At 40.0% G+C, this 24,148-nt stretch overlaps 1 protein-coding gene across 3 annotated transcripts in view; it reads right to left on the reverse strand.

Moving 5' to 3' along the window:
- Positions 1 to 24,148, reverse strand: part of Man1a1 (mannosidase alpha class 1A member 1) — a 173,663-nt gene that overhangs the window by 103,220 nt on the left and 46,295 nt on the right. For all 3 annotated transcript variants that reach the window (XM_050137957.1, XM_050137958.1, XM_050137959.1), the window contains exons 4-5: positions 20,323 to 20,438; positions 5,926 to 6,006 (exon numbers count right to left, since the gene is read on the reverse strand). In XM_050137957.1, the coding sequence (XP_049993914.1) occupies positions 5,926 to 6,006; positions 20,323 to 20,438 (197 nt within the window). The remainder of the gene's footprint in view (positions 1 to 5,925; positions 6,007 to 20,322; positions 20,439 to 24,148) is intronic.

Genomic DNA, 24,148 nt, shown 5'->3' on the forward strand with positions numbered 1-24,148 from the left:
AGTGCTGGGATTAAAAGTGTGTGCCACAACCACTTAGCTGCATCTTTTGTTCTTAATAAAGACCATTCTATTTAGTATTTATCTTACCTCTACTGTATGTGTATAATTATTGTGATTGTTTGAATTCCTTATACAGACTTTGGAAAACGTTGTGCATTGACTTAATGTAACTACAAACTGTCTTAACTGAGCTAAGACACTTTACATTTTTGAATGTGTCTATAAGCAGTTTATTGAAGGTGCTTCCTGTCACGCTCATACAACAGTAGACAAGAGTTCCCCTGCACCCACACTTCCTGTTTTCTGTTTCTAATGATACTACTTCCATGGAATGAAGTCCAAATGAGAGGTGCTGCTTTCCTAATTTTACAACATGAATCTCAGAATGACTTTTTAGTTGATGTTGGTGTAGGGCTACATATATCTACCTGATAGCGATCTATAAATTTCAAAATATTCATAATCCCCAGTAATGAAATCAGAATCCTAAATTATAGTTGCTCAGAAACTCAATGACATAATTTATGGAGAAGAATTTTTCTAGACAATTCTAGGGAATTCTTTGATCTACATGTGCATGTAGAGAACTTTATGTGTATATGAAACGAAATTATGAGTAACTAGACATGTTGGTTGTTGATATTTCTAGGAACTGACTATGTTTTCATTTTGACACAAAGTCAAATACCTGGCTTGGGGTAGAATAAGTTTTCCTGGTCACAAAATTCTTGTAAGGCAATTCTCCTGAGTGCACTGGAGAAACAAACAGCAACTGTCAGGTGACAATTAGGAGGAAGAGGAAGGGGAGGGGTTTGTTCAACCAAATTAGTACTAACGACTTCTCATAAGCAAACCACACTTTGGAGAGCAATTACGTACTGACAGATTATTACCATATTAATCAAAACAGAAATACTGGAAATGGCCTAAATCTCAGTATTTACAGAACACTCATGAAAAAGATATGTAAGGAAATAAACCTTTATGAACCAACACTTAAAAATTCTCTAAAACCAGAAAAGTATATAAGAAAAAAATCTTGACTTTTTCTTAAAAAATGTAAAAAATTCTGTAATTTTTACACAGGGAAAGTGACAGACAAATATGGAAAAATAATAGTTATTTACAAGAAAGGCATTCTTCATTGTCCTCTCTCTGTTAAAGGTAGCCAAATATAGCATCAAAAACATCCCTATAGCCTTGACCTACAAGTTTCTGACATGCCACAGAGTCCCACATCCAGTGCCCCAGCCTAGTCTAGTCACCCCTGCCTGTACCACTTCTACCAGGATCACAATGCCTCCTCCTGACCCAGGCTCCTGACACACCTTATTCAACCTCTCCAGCCCAGAAATTGCACAGACTTATCAGGATCCAACCCTGTGATTCTGCCTGATCCTGTCCTCCACAAACACTCTCCAAACCCTAAATATAAGCCACACTCAAGGCTTGAACCAGATGCACATACTACACAGCAGCCCAGTCCCCTGGGTCCATCTGACTTCATTTCATCTAAGCCACACCCAACATTAAGACAAAACCTCGCCTGCATATATTCCCTTCTGCCTCAACCTACTCTGCCCATAGCAGACACATAACTAATAAGTTCACATGCACAAATCTCATTGCAAAAATAAAAGTAATGTGAAAGATAAAAGCAGTACCTCCCCTATAAAATCCAGCAGTCCTGTAGAAATGTTTGCCAAGTAAGGTTTATGTAGATGAACTCAGGACACAGAATTTAAAAGAACAATTACAAACTTCATCAAAGAATTCAAGAAGTGTCCTTAAAAAAGACACAAACATCTCAATGAAATGAAGAAGAATGAACTGAAGGAGAATATGTACCTGAGTGAAATCCAAAAAATATTAGCATAAGGTTGATGGAAATAAAAAGACAATCCAGTACTTGAAAATGGAATTCTATAAAGAGAAACACTGAAGAGGACTCAAGCTAAAATGAAATTATAATTGAAAAACCCAATAATTCAACTAGAAAATTCAAAGGAAGCCTTGCAAGTAGGTTGAATCAAGCAGAAGATAAAATAGAAGATCTCAACCAAATGAGAAAGGAATATTAAAAAATACAGGAAAAAATATACAGGAAATGTGGGATACCATTAAAAGACTAAACCTTCAAGTTATAGAATAGATGAGGGAAATTAAGCCTAAGTCAATGGCACAGACCAGGTCTTCAACAATATCACAGAAGAAAACTTTCCCAAACTAAGGAAAGACACATACCATATGTACAGATACAAAAGCACATAGAAATGCAAATAGACAAGACCAGAAAAGAATATCCCTACTTGGTATTCTAGTGAAAATACCATACAGAATGTGTAAAGAGTATTGAAAGCTTCTGCAAACCAGCCAACCGACCAACCAGCCAAACCACCCACCCACCCACCCAACCAACCAACAAAAAAGAAAACCAAACACAAGTCACACATAAAGGAACACCATCAACATAACAACAGATTTCTCAATGGAAGCTCTGAAAGTCAGAGGAGCCTGGGCACCACCTCACAGGTCCTAAAAACCAGGATGGCCAACCTAGGCTAACATACCCTGAAAAAGTACCTGCCATAGTTGAAGGAAAGAGAAAATTTTTTTCAGACATAAATAGATTGTGTGTGTGTGTGTGTGTGTGTGTGCGCACACATCTAATAAATAAAACCTTAAGTAAATATATGGACTTTATTAAAAATACATTGCTATTTCAATAGATCTAGAAAGAAGGTTTTGATAATATCTAACAAGCTTTATGATAAAAGTCCCAGAGAATTAGGACTAAAGAGAACATACCTCAACCAAAATAAAAAGCTATATATAAGAAACCAACAGTCAATATCATCTTAAATGGAGAAAATCCCGAGACGACCACACTGAAGTCAGGAATGAGAGAGGGACGTCCACTAGGACACCCTTTTCAATATTGTCCTTGAAGAACTATTTGGATCAACTAGGCAAGAGAGTACAAAGAGAGAAAGAAATCATACAATCCCTGTTTGCAGATGGCATGATATTACATATTAAAGAACTACCCCCACCAAAATAAAAAACTCAAAAGAAAATTTCTAGAATAAAAAAAATCAACAATATGTCAGGATATAAAATCAACTTGCACAAATCACACCTTTTCTATACATGAACATCAAATATTCCCCAAGAATTGGAAGGTAAGTCTCTACTAGTGAAGATACCACACATTTCAGACACAGGGCCCAGAGTCCCCAGAGCTAGAACTGACCTGAAAGCCTCAGGTTTCTGAGGATTAGTTTCATGGTACCAGAAGGCTCCAAGCAAGCTTCCAAAGGAGGGAAACAACCCAGACTCTTATCCAGCTACTGTACATATGAACCAATAACAATGACCAGCATAGCCCAATAATCCCAATGGTGCAGTAATGAGTGCTACATGTACCTTGGTAGTAACCACAGATCTCTAGTTGGAGGTAAAGACACAATCAACAAAAGGGAAATCATGCCTAATACTGGAATCCTAGGCAACTACTCAACCCAGAGCTAGTGAAGTCATGGATCTTAGAGGTGAACCTACAACTTCCATTATACTAAACCAGAATAATCCCTAACTACAATCTAAATATGTGTTCTTACACCTACAGATAAATAAATGTAATCCTCGCCCCTCAAAGAAACTTCTCTTTGCAGCAGAGAGAGTTCATATCAGAAAGCCACAAGCAATCAAAATCAAGAGCTGTGGAGTTCAGTCCCAAATGATCCATCTACAAAACAACACCTGTACCCAAGGCTCAAGAAGCACTTCTGCCAGAAATGGGGGCAGAAAGAGTGCAAGAGCCAGAAGAACAGGGTTTGCTGTGAGATTATGTCTCTAAGAAATGACAGAAGCTCCACCCACAAGATCAACGTGCATGCTTAATCATGAGCTGAACAAGGACCACACTAATAGATATCGTGATACAGATAGGGGAAAGCTCAGGAGGCCTCAACACTACCTACGTACTGGGAAATGCGGAGAAGACACAGTCTTCCACAGGAATGAATACACCAACTGGTTATCCAGTGGTCATCAAATGGTGGGCCTAAAACCATATACACACAAGTAGCATTGTCCAGTCTGAACAGGTTATATCTTCTATATATGTGTATTAAGAAATTGTATATACAGACACAGAGATATATACATATATGTATATAATGACAGTGAAAACAGAGGTCATGAATTTTAAAGAGAACAAGTGGGGATATAAGGGAAGGTTCAGAGTGAGGGAAGGAAAGGGAGATGATGCAATTATTTTGTAATCTCAAAGAATTAAAAATAATTAAATATAAAAACTCTTATAAGACCTTAAGCTAATAATTATAATACAAATGACATCATTGTGGACATTCCATTTGACAAGCACATACATTATATATACATATATACCAAATGTCCATAGAAATAGAAATATTCATACATATAGAATCTTGAAACAATAAGTAAAAAAGAACTAATGAAAACGGGTGCATCTTTGGAAGAAATACACATTTGGTTTCTTTCTGTATTTCCTATGACTCCATCAAACTCAGAAGGGTGCAGTTGTTCTTTCCTAATAGTGTCATCTACACATAAATAAGCAAGTCATCCTAGCACACCAAGTCAAAAACCATGCGAAGATCTAGGCTTAGGATTCCCAGAGATCTGTTCAATAGAGAAACCATCATTTGAGGCCTGCTTCTTCAAAACAGAGTTGCTCCAGCTTGGGGATGCTAAACTGGACTGTACAGATGATAACAGAGCAGGAAAATCTGGGGAGAGTGAGGAAGGAGAATAACACAGCATAGGGCCTTGTTTCCCAGGATGGAAAGATGCTTAGGACAAGGGGAATATGGGGCCATCTACATACTTAAAAAAAAAGATATGGTAGAATAAAATGCAGAGAGAGAGAGAGAGAGAGAGAGAGAGAGAGAGAGAGAGAGAGAGAGAGAGAGAGAGAGAGGAAACAGAAGAGTGCGGTCGCTATGATTAGAAAAGCACCTTGGAGACAGGAGCAAAGTCAAGCAGCCTGTCTCATTAAACATTTATTACCCTGCTTAAATCTGTTTGAAGCACAGAAATACATGAAATACTACACAGGCTAAGATCTGCTCTTCCCCCAGCCAGAATGCTGAGGCTAACGTAAATCTGATTGACGCGCAGTTGAAATATGTGACTGTTTTTCCCTTGATGTCAGCTTTTAACATTGTCAATATTACAGGTGAGTCCGTTCCCAAAACTCTTAGTGGACACTTCCCATAATTCACAAAGTTATCCTAATGCTTTCAAGAAAATAGCATCAGGGTCCTTTCTGAGCACGATACAAAAGTCTTTAATCTACCGAGAAAAGAAAGACAGGAATTAAAACTCCCTGCTATGCCCCAAGCAGCAGATAATTCATTAAGCTTTGACTCAGGAAGAGAACAAAGCCTTTCTCCCAGGGACACCGGCCTGCAGGACCGTGTGCTGACAAGCTCAGAGCCACAGCCCGTCAATTTCACAAGTACTATAATTCGCAAATCTTATTCGTCACGCTTTCTTCACTTCAAAAAGTTCTAACGAAGTGTACATACTAACATTAAAATAAATTTCAAGACAAAGATTCCCTCCGTAGCCTGCCATTACACTAACCATCTGCAGTGTGCCTGTAGACGTGTGGGATTTGTACTCCTAATCACAGCACACATGGCGTAATAGAGCCATGCGATGTTAAAAGCTTACCTTAACCTGGCAATCTGAACTCTCAAACTTCCCCGGCTTGCTCATTTAATTAGCACGGATTTTGAGAAATAAAACTGAGCATGGGAACATAAAAATTTAGTCAGTTTTCCCCTAAATCCATGCCACAAATGGCTTATTTAACCAAAAGAATGACTTGGAGACGTTGCATAATTCACTTTTCTGTACCACTTTGCAACTTACCTCTTCCCCAGACAAGTAGTAGGCTGACAGCAGTCCGCCGACAAAGCGTATATTTACTTCAAAAACAGAGACTTCAGCATTCTATGGAAACAAAATGAAGGAGGCTTAAGCATAATGATACCACACATAATGAAAGTACAAAGTATGATAAGCTACAGTAATTTAAGGTCTGTTCCAACCTGTGTGCCTGCCCAGGGAGGGGTACCTGTACACGAGAGAGCAAGGCCCCTGGAAATGGTGTCAAAATATGGCTAAGCAGATAAAAAATAATTCTGACTCCAAGAACAATTATAAAAACACCATAAACTGGAATTCTTCCTTTCTTGTATGTGAAGCCAGCCCCATACTTGATATTCTGTATCTGTACAAATGCAACGGGATCGGGGCTTTTATTATTATTTTTTCCTATTCTAGGTTTTCGTTCCTTCACCCATTTGCCTCCTTTTTCATCCTGAAAGGCCAATCAGACGGTAGTGTGGCTGCTAGCTCTGCACGAGGCCAGCAATCTTTCCCCATTATGTTAAAGTGGCATAGACAGAATGCTAATGGGACCTAAAGCCTAGGACTTGAGTTCCAGAGCTGCTCTCTACCTTCCCACAGTCCCAGCTCTGAGAGGACCGTCTGTCTTGGCATGAAGCTGATCATAATGTGAGCTGTCATTGCTGGGGCCTGGCTCTTATTTATATCCATAGTAGCTCGCTTTTTATTATTTACAATGAATGTGGCAGAAGGCTCTGGCCATCCCTTGATGTCTTTTAATCTTCATAATGATCTTAGAAATTAATTACTATTCCCATGTCCAGTCTACAGAGGGAGAAACAAGCCAGGCTTATAGTGATTGTGACCTTTTGAACTCAACACAATTGGAGTAGATTTAGGATTTGAAAGGAAGTGTGTTTATTCATGGTTCAAAACTTGGCTATTTTGACCTCTTCGGACACCTCACCGACTATGTACCATGTCTTATTATTAATGGTTGAATAATTGTGATGCATAAGTAGTAATTACTGCCAATAGTTTTATGCTTCTGTAATATCTGACTGCTAAGTGCATCTGTCTTGTAGTTTGTAATGAGGTTATTAGCACAGCTGACCTCCAATAGATATAAGGTATACTTCACTGGGCCTACTAAGTAACTGTCACTTCTGATCAAAACGAAAAGCAGTCACAGATAAAGACAAGGGCCAGGAGGCAAATAGAATGGATGTAGCCAGCATCTGGCAGATGAACTTAGAAAAATCATCTGAGATAGCACCAGCTTTAGGGATTGTTTATTGAGCAACTACTATGCGCCAGGCCCAGTCCTAGGTCCTATGACCACAGCAATGAAGACTGACAAAATCCTTAAACTGCTGAGCCTACATTTTAGAAAACATTTTCAGAAACAGAGAAGAGAGAAATTATTATCTTCCTACGTGCTCTCCCTCAAAGGATTTAGGGATCTAATGATTGAAGCTCCTACATAAGAAAGTTCCTGCAAAAGAAAGCGTATGAAAAGAAGCTAGAGAGAACTGGTAGATAAAGTTGGATAAAATCATGCTGTGAGTTTGTTTAATTGTACTGAATAATTTGTGATTTGCAACTTATCTATTTTGATTAAATACCCTCTGTATTGTGCAATTTATCACTGAAGTATATTAAGGAATGAGGATCACTTAGACACTGCTGTTAGCCCACACAACTTCTGATAAGGAAAAGGGAAAAATCTATTAATTTAGTTTGGCTCATACAACTTACCTCTCATAACTGGAAGAAATAATGTCTAATAAAATGTAATGATTTTAAGTCCTTAAATAATCTTTGCTTCAGTTTGTAGCTATATGTTTTAGTTTTTAGACCAAAAGTCAGATTCTCATATTTTCACTTACTGAAGCCTATTGCAATGGTTTTATTTTCTTATTTTGGCTTTGGGCTCATTACATATGCTTTCCCTATTTCTCCTAGGAAAATTTTGGATAGCCAGGTCTTTTCTATAGACATCTGAAAAAATTATTGCAAGGTAGGGGATTGGGCCATGTCAATTGAAATCAGAAATACATCTCAATCTAGACATCAGTCACTTATTGGATGCAGTTACTCAAGCAGCTATTGATCCAGAGCTGTGTGTATTTCAGACCCTGCGTCCTATTTATCTTGCTTTGCTATAAGATACTGAACGATAACCTTGCAAAGTCCTGTGCTCAAGGTCAGCGGTTAGGACAGCTGAGTTGCAGGGACTGAATCATCTAGGGAGCCCAAGGCAAGCCTGGACTGGTGAAGCCATGCAGATTCCCAGTGATTAGAACGACCTTGTCTTTGAAACTTTTGCTCTGGAATATCACGGCACCGCGAGTCTGAACTTTCACCATCTTGCTGGGCTTGGAAACGAGAACTACATCTGACCACCCCCACCCCCGGCATTACAGTTCCTTCTGCCTCATTTTGCCCAAAGTCACACATTTATAAACCTTACTTTGATCTCTCCTAATATTCTAGGCTATAGTATCTTTTCAGGCCAGAAGACTGACATATAGACACTTTGGGTCATTCCTCATAGACTAACCTTAGGTGAAAAGGTGGTGGTGTGTGTGGGGGGGAGGATAAACTTTTATGCCACAACAAAATGGCTAGCAGCTATGAAAATGCTGGCCAAGGGGCTAGGGAGATGGCTCAGTGTGTAAGAGTGCTTGCTACACAAGTATTTGGACCAGAGTTTGAATCCCAGCACCCATGCAAGAGGGTGCGTATGGCTGCATGTAGCATTGGGGGCCAGAGAAAGGCAGAGCCTGGGCGCTCCTTGTCCCTGGCCGGCCAGCCTAATCACAACAGCTGGTTTCCATTCAGTGACAGATCTCTCAAGGGAATAAGGCAGAGAGTCAAAGAAGAGAGCCACATACTTCTGTACATGCAACACACGCCTTGTATACACATACACTGGTAAATTAATCAATTAACTAACTAAAAATTCTAGTGTGAACTAGGAAGATAGGTTGAAAGCTGATTCGAGTGTGTGATCCCGGAGGACTGATTTTTCTCTCTCTGAATATCAGTTTTGTCGCTGGTCAAAGACAGGAATGAATTCCCAATAAGATACCCTGAGCCCAAGAAGGTCAGGCGGTCAGTACACAGTACCTGGTAAGAATGACACATTAGCACTCTGTGTCAGCTTAGCCTGATCAGAGGCCTGCATTCCACGGGCTTGCTGGAAAATCTATTATTCCAATATTATAATGCTAATATTTTATTGCCATGTGAACTTCACAGGGGAGCCCACATTTATACTCTCAACAGTCATGCATCAAGATGTTCTAAACACGTTTTCCACTTACCCTAATGACAAAAGAGGGAGGGGGCATGGAAAGACTGTAGATGAAGCAAGCCATAATGCTAAAACCTCCTAATGTACAAAGGATAAGATTTTGCCAACTGCTTTAGATGTAAAATAAATTTAACTGGCCCCTTAAATGTTTCATTTAAAACTGCATTGTAATAAGCTGCCCTGTATATTCTGTAGTATCTAGTGGATAGTCTTATAAAACTCCCAGTTCGAGAAGGGTATTCAGTTCTTTGTTTAAACCTGTTATGTCACACTGAGCAGCAACTATAGGCTGCACACGTCTAAAATATAATATAATCTTAAGTACATCTTCATTAGAGACCGCTCTTCCGTTTTTCTTCCAGCGTGGCTATGCAATCACAGCTCACAGATTCATGCACGCTTTTAATAAAAATAGGTGGTCTAATTCAATTCACATGAGAATATCAGGAGGCGAGGACCGTGGGCCATTGAGAAAGTCTGCTTTGGTTATGAGCCTGTCTTAGCACCCGTGCTGACTTGCTTTACGTCAACTTAGCACATGCTCGAGTCATTTGAAAGGTGGGAATGTCAGCTGGGTAAATGCCTCCATAAGATCAAATTGTAAGCAGGCCTGTAGCACATTTTCTTAATCACTTGATTGATGGGGGAGGGTCCAGCCCTTCGTGGGTAGTGCTTACCCAGTCTGGAATGGCCGTCCTGGAGTCTATAAGAAAGCAAACTGAGCCAGGTGGTGGTGGTGCACGCCTTTAATCCCAGCACTTGGGAGGCAGAGGCAGGCGGGTCTCTGTGAGTTCGAGATCAGCCTGGTCTACAGAGCTAGTTCCAGGACAGGCTCCAAAGCCACAGAGAAACCCTGTCTCGAAAAAAAAAAACAAAAAAACAAACAAAAAAAAAAACAAAAAAACAAACAAAAAAAAAGAAAGCAAACTGAACAGGCCATGGGAAGGAAGTCAGTAACCAACACTCTTCTGTGAGTTCCTGCCTGGGTGTCCCTCAGTGGACTGCAACCCACGATACGTAAGTCAAATAAACCTTTTTCTTATCAAGTTACTTTTAGTCATGGTGTTTCATCACAGCCACATTAACCTCCATTGGTACTAAGACAGTGGGCTCTTGCTGTGACCGACCTGACCATGTTGTTTTGGGGAGTATTGCAGAAGGACTTTGGACATTTGGGGTCCATAGAAAAGCCACTGAGTAGACAAAGCTTGACTTTGGTTCTGCGGGAGGTTGGAAGATGAGTGTTGAGAGAAATGTAGACGAGAGAATCCTGGCTTGTTAAATTCCAAAGGGAATTTTGAGAGTCCCTTGAAGACTCTATTAGACTGCTGACTATTATGAATTAAGAATCTGTGGTTCTGGTCTGCTGGGATGGAAGAACTGGCTGTCACTAACAAGACACCAGAACCACTAATGTGAAACCATTGCTTTGCTGGGATAAGTGATGCTGGCCAATCAGAGTTGAGAAATCAGCCCTGATTAAGAAGAGACCAGCATTGGAGGGGTTAAATCTTCTGGGAAGTGATTCCTCAGATTTATCACAAAGAAGCTGTGTTCCAAAGGCAGCCAAGATTGTACCTTGTACTGGCAGCCGTACTTGGTAGTGTAAAGGCCACCCAGGTGGTACTGGTTTTGAAGGCCTGAAGGGGTCAAGGGGGGCCGCTGAGGCTTGGCACTGTGTGGCAGGGCTGGGGTCCCTTAAGGCTATCAAATCCCAGTTGCAGCAAGAGATCCCAGCATTTCAGGAACATCAGTACTAGGGGCAGGCCACCAAGAAAAAAAGCAGCAGCCATGGCTTGGAGCGGACTGAACTTAGGAGCAAATCTGTGTGGGCTGGAGAGAGTGGCCAGAGAAGTGATCCTAGCCCTTTGGAGGAGACCAGAAGGTCAGGAGTAAATCTTGGATATTGAATTATTTACATTGTTGGAGTCTGATTTTTGTTTAATTTAGATTGTGAATTTGCCCTGGTTTTTCCTGCTTGAGATAAGAAAGTATTTATTTAATTTATTTTTGATTTGACCAGATCCCACGTTTGAGAGACTCTGAACTTTTAAAGAAATTTTAGAGTTTTACAGACAGTTTGGATTTTAGAAGATACTGGTTATTTTTTTTTAAAAAAAAGACTTAAACTTGGGGTGTTTAAATTTTCAGACGGTGGGTCTTTTAAAACTTTGGAAGTTACATTGTAATGTTGACAGCGCCATGTGATCTTGAGGGTGAACAACAAAGAAAGGTTATGGCTGAATAGTGATGTATTTGTGTGTCAAGTTGACAAGAGCTAGTTTCCTGTCACCTTGACACAGACGAGCATAATCAAGAGGAGGGAACCTCAGCTGAGACAGTGCCGCAGCCAGAAGATCAAGCTGCTGCAGGCAAGCCTGCAGGAATTTTCTTAATTAGTGACTGACAGGGGAGGGTCTAGCCCATTGTGAGTGGTGCCACCCAGCCTGAAGTAGTGGTCCTGGGTCCTATAAGAAAGCATACTGAGCAAGTCATGAGGAGCAAGCCTATCAGCAGCACCCCTCCATGGCCTCTGCATCAGCTCCTGTCTCCAGGTTCCTGCCCAGTTCTGTGTTCCTGCCATGCCTTCCCTCAATGGGCTGTGGCGCAAGATATGTAAGCCTTACCTCCCCAAGTTGCTGTTGGCCATAGTGTTGCATTACAGCAATAGTAACGCTGACCAGAACAGTACCTATAACTTGGTTCCCTTTGACCATTAAGTTCAACCTCACGTTCATGAATTCTCTTAAATTTTTCTTCTCCAATTTATTAGACATCTAAAATTATGAGATAAATGGACAAAGATTGCTAAACTGGGGGAAAATGCATGTTCTCCTCTCCTAATCCTTAAAATAACATCTTGCCCCACCGCTGTGCTGGGAAAGGCCTCATCTTAGCTATCACATCACACAACCACGGATGTGAAGACTCTAACACTAATTTGGTGACAAAATAATGACCCCATCAGAACCCTCTTTAAATTGAGTGTCGGAGAGACTCACCAGGCAAGACAGCGTGTTAAAGAGCACAGAAACATTCCAGTTAAGTTTCATTTTTATAAGCAACGTATCCATCAAAATGCCCCATAGCATATTTAATAGAGCCAGTAAGCAAAAATCACAAGCTTGGCCAGGAGAATAAGAGGATATGATGGTTCTAGAACAAAGTCAGCCCTGGCTCCCATTTGCCTGAGAAACTACAAACCCATAAGCTTCCTTTGAGAAGGTAATTTATTTCTTTGAGTCTCCAAGCTATAAGATAGTTATTCATAATAAAACTTGTTCAGACTTTAACTATTTAGGATGCAACACAGCACAACATTTTCACTGAGTTGAAAAGATCTTTTGGAAGAGAACATTAGATCCCTAAATTCAGAAACTCTGTTTTTGTTTGTTTGTTTTACCAATGATTCAACCAAACTCTGTCAGCTTTCTACTCAGAGATCTGTCACTTGGGGGCTCCTGTGCCTCTATGACTCACAACAAACACATAAGATTCGGTAATGGCTGCCCCGCTGCATATCAAAGCAATGACTGTGATTAATTACAACTTCCCCACTACAATCCATTGTAATGATTATGTCCACGAGCAATGCTACTGTACCCACCTATGTGATAAAGGTGCTTTCTAGAGAAAAGCTTGCAAGGCCTCAGGTTAAAGGAACCGCCTGTGTATTTGGCCTATGTTTACCAGTAATTCCGCCTCCTTAAAGAATGCTACCTCAGAATGTCTGCTGCTTCACACTCACAAATTAAGAGGAAGTGTAAGACAAAGTTTAGTAGTGTCTCCTTTTCCTCACTGTGTGTCCTTGCTGCTCTTAGTTTCATAAATAGGGGAAAACATGTCTGAAGACTGTTAACAGTGTTTAAATTCTTAACGCTCCGAAGACAGGCAAAGAAGCATGCTGTCCATGTTAATAGACTGGTTTGTTAAGAAGGTCCAGAAACGATCCAAGTCACAGCTCAGATTTATCAGTAATCATTGCTAGAGAGACAAGTTCCTATTAGGGCCATGACCAAAAGAATTGCCCCCAGCCAGGTACCCCTCAGCATCAAATGGTAAACACACCATGATTCCATTCAGCAGGAAAACTAACAGTGATCTTCACCAATCAGGATATAATTCTGCTTTGAGACAACCCTTCTCTGGGAACAGAGTTAAGAAAAATGCCACTTCTTCATGCTTCATAACATGGTGCTCATGAGTAGCCAAGTACTCATTCGGGCATGGGGGTAAAAGACACCGCACTGGGGTTAAAGTGGAAGTGGACGCACATCTTTTCCAGAGGACCCCCATGGTTTGCTTGCTTGCTTGCATATTTAAGTGAAACCTAGGAACATGTTTAGAGTGTAGACCTTTACTTTAAAACAAAAAGTCACTTTGCTATCAATACCTTTATCATGTAAAATGCATGGGAATCATCACATCCCTGGCACAACCCTGGCACTTGGTGAACTTCTCCGGCATCAATGGTAGTGTTTGGAGCAAGCTATAATCTACTACTCTATTCTTGTCCTTAGCAAAGAAAGCCCCATCCCCCACACCACTCTACATTGCTGCAGGGTTGAAAGACATTGTAAGGACAGCTTTTATCTAGCTTTTGTGTTCACAGAGACTCATGTAAAGAATTGCTATCCAGAGAAAATTTCGACATATTCTACAAAATTTGTTACTAAAGATACTTTTCAGTATGTCTAGTTAACACAGTAGTTTTTTCAAAGAAGCTCAGAATGGAATTGAGTAGCACTCACAGAGAAACTATGCCATCTTCTTTATTCTAGCATGTTCCATGTTCCTGTGGCAGGAGCCACCACCACCCTGTGGAGGGGTAGCTAATGCCGTGGAGATCACCTGTGCTTGCATTCTAACTGTCTAAAATGACTTGGCACAGCTACCACCGTATTCCACGGGCAGGCTTTCCAACCCAGTCTCCCACACTCAGTCAGGAAACAGGACAAGACAGACAGCGCCTTTGTTTCACAGGCAATGATTGAATTCTTACTAAATGACAGAATCTAATAAACACAGTGATATGAAGATGACATGCCTAAGCCACAGACTCAGATTCTTAGGATGGATATCAATTTCCCAACTTACTGTATTTCCTCACCACTAAAAAACAGGGTGAATGAATTTGACAGAGCTCGCTCACCATAGCTCCTGTTTGCTGCATAACCTTGGGAAGATTCATTAATTATGTTCATCTATAAACACAAAGAAAATACTACTACTCTTCCACAGAGACGGAAATAATCTATGCAAAATACTAATCAGCATCAATCAATCAATCAATCAATCAATCAATCAATCACCAGGTGCTAGCCTCTTACAGATCCCCTGTCCTATCTTGCCTTTCTCCTTGTCTTCCTCAGATAACCCAGCTCCAGTTAAAGTATCCATTTCTCTTGCTGGAGAAACTCCTGAAGTGTGGTCACTGATCTTTAGGAAGAGCTTGTAGATAACTAGCATATTAATTAATAGATAATGAGTAAATAAAAATCTGGATTCTTTATCCTAGGCTTGCACTGCATTGATATCAGGAAGTTCCTCAGAGTCTACTAAATGTTTCCCATCTCACCTGCACGCAGGAGGATACCTGAGCCAAACACAAGCTCCAGCAATGAAGCCCCAGCTTTTACTCCCTAAATCACATTAACCCAACGACCTATTTAAAAGCAGTCATAAAAGACACTTGGATTTTGTACAACCAAATGAATCAACTTGTTAGGCTTTCATGAATGGCAGTTTAAACCCACTGAGAAGTATTTGCTAAAGTAAATTTTAAGTGCTATAAACTGAGCATTCTGCATGCACACACATTTACTCTCAACTGTAGGACTTATTTACACAGGAACTCTAGGATTAAACCCACAGCAATAGTCTTTCTATCTCCCTTCTAGTTCTTCTTGTTTTGCAGCAGCATTGGATACATTTATATGCATTAACTTTAAAACAAACAATAACAACAACAGAACAATAAACCACTGGGCTTTCAGTTTAAACACTTTAAATATTTTATAAGGAAAAGGTATTGACTTAAATGCAGGCAATGGTGTGTAACTGCTTTTTCGTTCCTGGCCGTCCAGACCTGAGTAATCATACAGAAACTATTAATTACAACACTGTTTGGCCTATTAGATCAGACTTCTTATTAACTAACTGTTACATCTTAAATTAACCCATTTCTATTTTACCATGAAGATGTGGCCTATTAGTAAGGTTCCAGCTTCTGTCTCCTTTGTCAGCTACATGGCATCTCTCTGACTCTGCATTCCTTCTCCCAGGATTCAGTTTAGATTTTCCCACCTAACTCTATTCTGCCCTGCCATAGACCAAAACAGCTTCTTTATTAACCAATGGTAGTACATACTCACAGCATTCAGAGGAAATCCCACATCATCTCTCTTTATCTGTCTAAGTAAAAAAGGTTTTAACTCTACATAGTAAAATTACATATAACAAAACAGTTATCAAGCAAGAATTACAGTTATGATATTTATTTTTAATTCATCTTTTATCATAACCAAGAAAAACTATAAATGTCTTCAACTCCAACAAAGACCCCAGAAGGATATAATATTACCTAAGTAAACAGGAAGTGCATTGAGAATTGACAGAGACATCTTGCTGCCTGGACAATCTTCCAAAATTCTTCTGCCATACATGCTGGCACTCATCTTAAGCCTAATGGCCCATAGTATCTGGCAGACTGTTTCATGAAGCAGAAAATTTCAAAGACTGTTTCACCTATATTGGCAGTTTGTCAGTCACTTTCTTCTGTGATTTGCAGAACAACTGGCAGACTCTTCCATGAAGCAGGAACCCTGAAGGAATGTCTCATCTTCTTCAGGCAACTTCAGCAGTCATTTTTCTGTGAGTCCTGCATGTCTAGTTCATACAGCATAACATCAAGCAGACCAGGCAAGAGCAGTTTCTTGCCCAAATGGCTATCAAACTCCTTAAGAATCTTCTTCAATGCCCATCATCCTTGTGAAATAATTGGTGCTGCCAGAGTAGGCATGTCTCATTGTTGAGAAAAGTCTAAGTTCTTAAAACATTTTAAATGCCATATTCTGTAGGTCTTTGAAAGATCTGAAGCGTAACTATCCATCTGAGATATATCTTTGTACATCTAGAAAACCTAACTAACATGACTACAATTTGACTATTATAGATAACTATCTGTTAATCTATATTTCTTAACTATGCATTACATTTTTAAATGAGCTACACAAACACAATACCTTAAACAAAAGTAGAAATATACATATAACAAAATCAACCTTAAATTTGTATCAATAGATCAAGATCCATACCAATGTATTCATTTCTATATCAATGGTGTATCCTCTAGGCTACAATATTACATGCTATCCCTAAAAGGGAAAAACTTTTTTTTATTTTAGGTAAGGATTATTGTTCTCCCCTAACATGAATGCAAAAATAAATTCTCAGTCTTTTTTTTTTTTTTATTCTGAAGGAAAAGTCAAGCAGTCATTGAAACATTCATTTGAAGCTGTGGGTTGAGTGTGAAAATGTAAGATAAATTCTCATGTGGTTTAGAAAACTTATTAATAAATGCTGAGCTAAAGATCTGTATCATGCAATGAAAAGAAGAAAAAAAATACCTTTCTTAAATGTATGAATTACTCTTTTTAATATGAGAAGTTCTAACTCTATTATTGATATGTGTGTTAAAACAAAGAGGTCCCAAGTAGCCCAAGTTGGCTTGAACTTTGTATATACCTGAGGCTGACCTGAAAATTTTGATCCTCCTGCCTCTACCTCCTAGTGCTGGAATTAGCAGGCACGTGCCACCACACCCAGTGTGGAAGCTCAAAATTGTGAGCCTGTTCCACCTTGACTGAAGGTCAGACAGCCTGAGGTTGCTCAAAGTAGCAGACAACGCCTGTGACTACACACCCTGATCTAGGGTGTGGTTACTTGGTGTTTTGGACACCAAGGTGGCCCACAGAGGTGCAGCCACTCACCCTGACCAAAGGTCAGAGAATTCAAGCTCCTTCTTTTTAAATAGGAAGTTTGACCTAGGGAGTGGCTGCCTTCAGGTTACTTGGTCTAGGGTGGGTTCACTGCCTAAACAACAGAATGTTTTTCTCAAGAAATAATGACTTGATGTCTCAAGTACTGAGGCAAGTATCTGGTTGCCCTTTGTATCATATTAAAGCAGTCCTTTGCCTTCTCCCCCCCCCCCACTTTGTACTGGAGTATAAAAGTGTATGGAAAATGAATGTGGGTGAATTCAGCATTCTGGATGTGTTGAGCCGCCCTCCGGATACTATCCTGTGTTTCTGTGCTTCTTTCTTATCTTGGTTCTTCCTACCTAACTTTTCTAATCCTCATGCCCTACCCTGAAATGCCTGCCCTGAATAGGATCAAGGTAGAAATCACCCCAGAAAGGTGGCTCCTGACAACCCAGTTTTTATACTGTGCTGGGGATTGAACCTTGGCTTTTGTGCATGCTAGGTAAGCAATCTACAAACTGAGTTATCCTTTCGACCTGATATATTTTTTATGGGGAAATATGGTAATATTTGTTAGTAGAAAGAGGCACAGAAAATGTTTCAAGTCTTCTCATGCTGTGAATAGTATTAAGGCTAAGGAGATGGCTCAGTGGGTAAGAGAGCACTTGCTCTGGAAGCATGAGGGTCTGAGTTCAAATTCCAAGCATCCGTATAAAAAGCTGAGCCTGGATGCATGGATGCATATATCCATTACCAGAGTACTTGGTGTGGGGGCTAGGCTGGGAGCAGGACTACAGGAGTTTGCTGTCAGGCAGCCTAGTTAAAATAGCAAGAATCCAGTACAAGAGTCCCTGTCGCGAGGCAATAGATTGTAAGTGATAGAGAAAGACACCCATTGTCCTGTTGTAGCATCTCATGAGTGTTGTGTGTCTCTCCACATACATACAACATCTACCACAACACCACACACACACACACACACACACACGCACGCACGCACGCACGCACGGGGGGAAAAAGAGAGAAAGAGAGAGAGAGCGCAAAATAAAAAGAAATCTGAGACACATAGAAGCAAACAAGACTTACTCAGTATTCCTAAGGGAATAAACTTATAAAAAGAGAAAATTTTCTACTCTAACATTTCGTGTTTAGTTCTATTAGTATTATCAGAACTGCCACATAACATACCATCCAATAGATTTATATCACCACCTTTATACTCATTTTTCTCTACATTTAAAATGAAAGAGCCTGGGACTGGAGTGTAGCTCAGCTGTTAGGAGCACTTGATGTCGAAGAGGCCCTAGGATTAGTTCCTCTCACCTATAAGGTCTATCACAACCATCTGCAACTCTAGTTCCAAGGGATCCAACTCTCTCTTTTAAACATCCCTGGGCACCAGGTACATGTATGGTACATAGACATATATACATGTAAGTGAGACATTCATGCACATGAAAATAAATCTAGAAAATTAAAAATAAAATAAGAGCTTAATGCACTGATCTCCAAAAAGCTGTAGTGTTGGAATACTGTAATTTATATATGCGTCAAAGTCAAAGTGATAGACAAGGACTTGGTTTACTGATCTTGAGTGCTCGTCAAAGTGATGGACAAGGACTTGCTTTACTAATCTTGAGTGTTCTGGCTAGCTCTGATGTTCACTCTTCACGAGAACAGAGGAATAACACAGCCGGGCCAGCAGGAGCATCCTCCTACTCCATCCCATCTCAGCATGCAGTATGCATCTTCTACCTTGGCTGCGAGGATCCCCAGGTGCTACTGAACACTTTCTAGCTAGACAAGAGGCTTACAAAGATTTCTGTAGTTATCTGATATTTAAAAGAATACCAATAGTGCAGCCCTAAGTTAGGACTTTTAAAGAGTTAGGGCCAACATGCTTCCTTTTCTTTGAATAAGTTCCTTGACAACATCCTGATGAGGCAAAACAAAGACTGTCCAGTTAGATCCAAGGAGACACAGTTCTCCTGGACCATGGTAATTAAACACTGGATTAGCCTCTCTCTATTGCTCTGCTCCCTCAGAACACACTTGGTCTCAGGTTATTTGCCAAGAATGCACACATATTAAAAGCTGAAGACTGTTATTTACGCTCAGATATCTAGATGAAGGTGATTTTTTTCTCTTTTTTCTTTTATGAATAGGAGTGTAAGAACAATGAAGTTGGAAGCCTCAGTTAAGTGACAGTGGCTGCCAATGCTGTGTACAATGTCAAGATCAAGTACTGGGGACATGGCCCTGTGACAGAGTCATGGCTTCAACATACAGCCAGCATTATGCTCTGAAATAAGCCTGTGAGGCTTCAGTATCCATCTCATGGGGTTGCTGTGGTAATTCAAACAGGAAGATGGGTAATGTATGCTACTTTAAATATCTTTCTTTCAATATACCCTTAATTTGACAAAAGGACACATGTATGGATAATAACTGAGAAGGACAGAGCAGAGAATGTCTTTACTATTCAAAGCTGCAGCATTCGGAGCAGGAGAGATGACTCAGCAAAGTGCATGCTTCTCAAGGAGAGGACCTGAGTTTGATCCTCAGATGTAAGGGAAGCCCCAGCCAATCACCTTGCTTGTAGGGTGGGATCTCCTAAGGATATTTTTTACTAATAAATATTGCGAGTGTGCTCACCCCCTTCCCTTCTGCTTTCCTGTTCTCTGCGGGAACTTCGGTTCTGTAAGTCTTTTCCTAATTAAAGCTGAATATTTTATTATAATTTCTGTCTGCCGTTCATTTATGCCACTACACCCAGAAGCCACGTCAAAAAGCTGGGTGTGTTGGCATGTGCATCTAATCCCAGTGCTGGAGAGCTAGGAACAGGCAGACCCTAACCCTGTCTCAAAGCTAAGGAAGATGAGATGGATGATGTCAGAGGGATTACAGACAATGGCATTATACACACACAGACACACACACACAGAGACACACACACACACACACCACGCATGCACGCACATACGCACATGCACACACGCATACACATTAAAAAGTTAAATTTGTTTCTACTGGCACAGATTATAACAAATGTATCCCCTACAGTGTATGGATAGGCTAAAAGTTAAGGGCTCAATGAGCAACTTTAATTTAACTTACCACATTAAAATCTAAATATTTTTTAATCCATGATTTAGCTTCTTGAAATTCGGTCTTCATTCCCATGATGAAAAGCGTATCCAGGGCGTCTACTATTGTTGCTCCTTTGATGTTGCCTGAAAAATACCAAAAATAGCTTTTAAATATTTTTGATATATATATATATATGCAAACTAGAAAAATCTGAGAGTAATTCTCAACTCATTGACAGGCAGTGATACTAAGTAGAGTATTAATTTCTTTCAAAAAATAAAATGTAAGAAATACAGCATGCCCAAACAAACTTTTTCCTAGGCTCTAGGCTACGAACACTGATCTTTAACATTTGCTCCAAGCTGTAAAAACTAACCCCCTGGGAAACTTCATCCGTAACTGCATTCTCTAGAATAAGAAAGAAAGAATAAGCCCGAAGCAAAGAGGCGGTTGTCATTAATTTTTGTATAGTTGTACTGGAATGCACGGGAGTAAAGTTTGCTAGATGTAGAATTATCACCACGCAAGCTCTTTTAAATCATCACAGTCGTCACCCTTTATCTGCAGACAATATGTTCCCAGAACCCTGGGAGATGCTGCAGTAGCAGATAGCGCTGAACCTCGTATATACCACGTTTTCCCTGAGCATAAACACAGTTAATGCCTTTTCCATTTTAACACTTAGAGCACTGTGACCATAACTTTTGCAGTTTGATGTGGGACAACACAACTAATGCAGATTCCTTTTTCCTTCTTCCCAGTTCCACGGACAGAAGATTCATCTTGACTGTGGCTCTTAGCAACCTCAGCATAGGATTTTCCTGTTCCCCTTCCATATTAAGGTGAATACCAGGTACTTTCACTGTTAAAAAAATACTGTTTGGCTTCTTTTTGGCACACCCAAATTGTCAGCATGGTACTCTTGTACTTTTGGACCATTAGTAAAATACGGTGACTTGGGAATAAAGAATAAAATGCAAAGAGGGATGAAGCAAAATGGCTACCAAATGACTGACAGGGGGTAGCAATGTACTGTGGATACGGGGACGCGTCCATCCAGGCCAGGAATGAGCTGGAGGCAGTCACCAGTTCAGGACATTGTTCAGGATTATATACCGGCTAAAGCATAAGAATTCTTATTCTTAGAATCTTCTCAATATTTTCAGACTGTGGTTGATCAACAGTGATTAAAATCCAGGAAACAAAAGCATGGGTAAGTAGGAGGTGTTCTGTACTCTGACATGAAATCCCCAACGTCTATAACGTTGTGACTGATACCGATGCCCTTCTCATCCTAGTCAGGCCCAGGTTCTGTATCTTTTCTCTGAGCTCTCATTGAATCCTCAGGAGTGCATCACGTTCAGTCCTCCTTGAGACTACAAACCTTCTTAGGGGAGAGATTATGTTTTCTTCATCCCACATTCTCCATGGCAGCCTCCATGACTGTAGAGGTGGAATTCAATAAGTGGATGTTGAGAGGCTGAGTGCTACATTTATTCAGTGCAGATCCATAAATTAAAATGGAACACACTTCAGTGCACACAGTGTTCAAGTAACAATTGAGAAATTATCATTAGAAAACCAGAAGTAATAGGATATTAAAATGGTGTAGGAGGTCCTTCTGTTTATGTGTTGCTTTCATTGGTTAATGAATAAAGAAACTGCCTTGGCCTTTTGATAGGGCAGAACTTAGGTAGGCGGGGTAAACAGAACTGAATGCTGGGAGGAAGAAGGGCAGAGTCAAAGAAGCCATGGATCCTCTGCCTGAGATGGATGCCGGTTAGATTCTCCAGTAAGCCACAGCCACGTGGCTTAGTAAAGATGGGTTAAACTAATATGTAAGAGTTAGCAAATAAGAAGTTAAAGCTAATGGACAAGTAGTGTTTTAATTAATACAGTTTCTGTGTGGTTATTTGGGGTGTAAGCTAGCCAGGCAGCTGGGACAAACAAGGGGCCCTTTCCCTAGTAACATTAAAATATTTAGTTTTCTAAAATAGACTAAAGTTAAATCTTACATAATGATAAAACCTAACAGTTAGAAAATTTAGCCTTACACTTTATTATAACTCAATATTCTCAAAAATACAATTTAGGGAAGAAACAAAACTGTGGGATCAAGGGAAACATTAAAGGGGAGGTTTTCAGGTCACATTCTGAAACGTGGTAACAGATTCATATGATCATTTATTTCTAATTTCTCAGTCACTATGAGATTTTTTTTGTTGCTGCTGTTAAACTTTATACTGAATATACCTGATCAAACACAAACGGTTCTCTTTGAGGAGCAATTCTGTCAAAACACTAGCTCTGTTTTCCTTTTTTACAGTGGAACTGGGAGGTGGCAACTCCCAGGTCATTTCTCATGTTCATTAGCATCGTTTTCAAGTTAAGCATTAGCATCAGTTTTCCTTTCCCTGGCTAACAGGTGACTTTCGGGTAACTGGAAAGAGCCTTGAGAAAAAAGCAACAGTGTCAAAGGGCTCCCCAGATGTTAATGACTGGCAGAAATGAGGTTCACAGAGCCGATTGTCTCATGAAAAACAGGCTGCATAAGCCACTGCAAACCAATACCTACTCTGAAAAAGTAGGCGGGAGGGGCAAGAAATATCCCTGTCGTCTATGGTTTGCTGGAAGAATACACAGGTTGACATACTTCATGCAGACAAATCATTTGGCTCAGATGCATCTAAATAAGACAATTAAACGTTTTTCTCACCTTCAGAAATAAGGACTTTTCATTTTTGCATTAAGTCCCAGATGTTGATTTTATTGTACAAGAATAATAGCGTATTCAAATTTGAAAATGGAAATAGATACCATTTGATTAACAGTTCATTCTGCCATATTAATATCTGAGGCCCATTGTAAAGAATAAATACTCATCTGGTTCATAACGTGTTTTTACTGATAAATCCAGTGAAAATTGTAAAAACAAAAAGATTGAAATGTTCGTAAAGTTTATAATTAAGACCATTGATCTATTAACAGAAACCAAGTGATCTATTCAAGATTATGATTAACATACAACTGAGTTTTCTGATAAACCTTCACTAAGAGGAAAGTAAAAAAAAAATAGAGTAATTACTGTTAAAGATTTATTTTTTATTTATTCTGTGTGTATAGGTGGTTCACCTTTGTGTGCGTTTTCCAATCACATATGTGCAGTTGCAGTGAGGCCAGAAGGGGACATCAGATCTTCTGGAACTAGAGTTCATAGAGAATTGTGAGCTGTCATGGAGGTGCTGGAAATCAAATCAAGGCCATCTTCATGGGCAGCCACTGTACTCAAACGCTGAGCCATCTACCCAGCTCAGATTCAGGTTTTTTTTTTTTTTTCTTTTTTAAGTTACAATAGTAAACAATGAAAAGGGAAGGACTTCTGACTCACCATGAAATTTCAGCTCCTCTAAACTTGTACCTCTCCTCTTTCCTGGGACCTGGTCAGTCCTGAGACTGCTTTAGCGACATCTGAGGTCACTTCTGCGGCTGGCACTCCCAGCTTATGTTCCCCGTCTCTGAACTGAATTATGTCATTATGGTGACAGAGCAGTCTCTTCCACTCTTCTGTGCAATGCCCTTCTCCCTACATGAGATCCCAAAGGCTCCGGGACCTCCACGTATCTGCTGAACCACCTCATGCTTTGACAAGTCACTGTGCACATGCGCACTGGCTACACTAGCCCATCAACTCTTGCAACAACTTGGATTATCTCCTTGAGTTGACAGAACTGTAGCTAAATTGATGAAAAGTCCTTAAGACACAGAAAAGACCAGGATGAGGAACATGGTCAGTCATGCTTAGTTCCTGTCCCACTGTGCCAGTATATAGGTAGCTATCTCTGAGAAAGTTCTC

The sequence above is a fragment of the Alexandromys fortis genome, unplaced genomic scaffold, assembly GCF_014885135.2.
Source record: "Alexandromys fortis isolate MF-2015 unplaced genomic scaffold, M_Fortis_MF-2015_v1.1 scaffold_14, whole genome shotgun sequence".
In the NCBI taxonomy this organism is placed as follows: domain Eukaryota; kingdom Metazoa; phylum Chordata; class Mammalia; order Rodentia; family Cricetidae; genus Alexandromys; species Alexandromys fortis.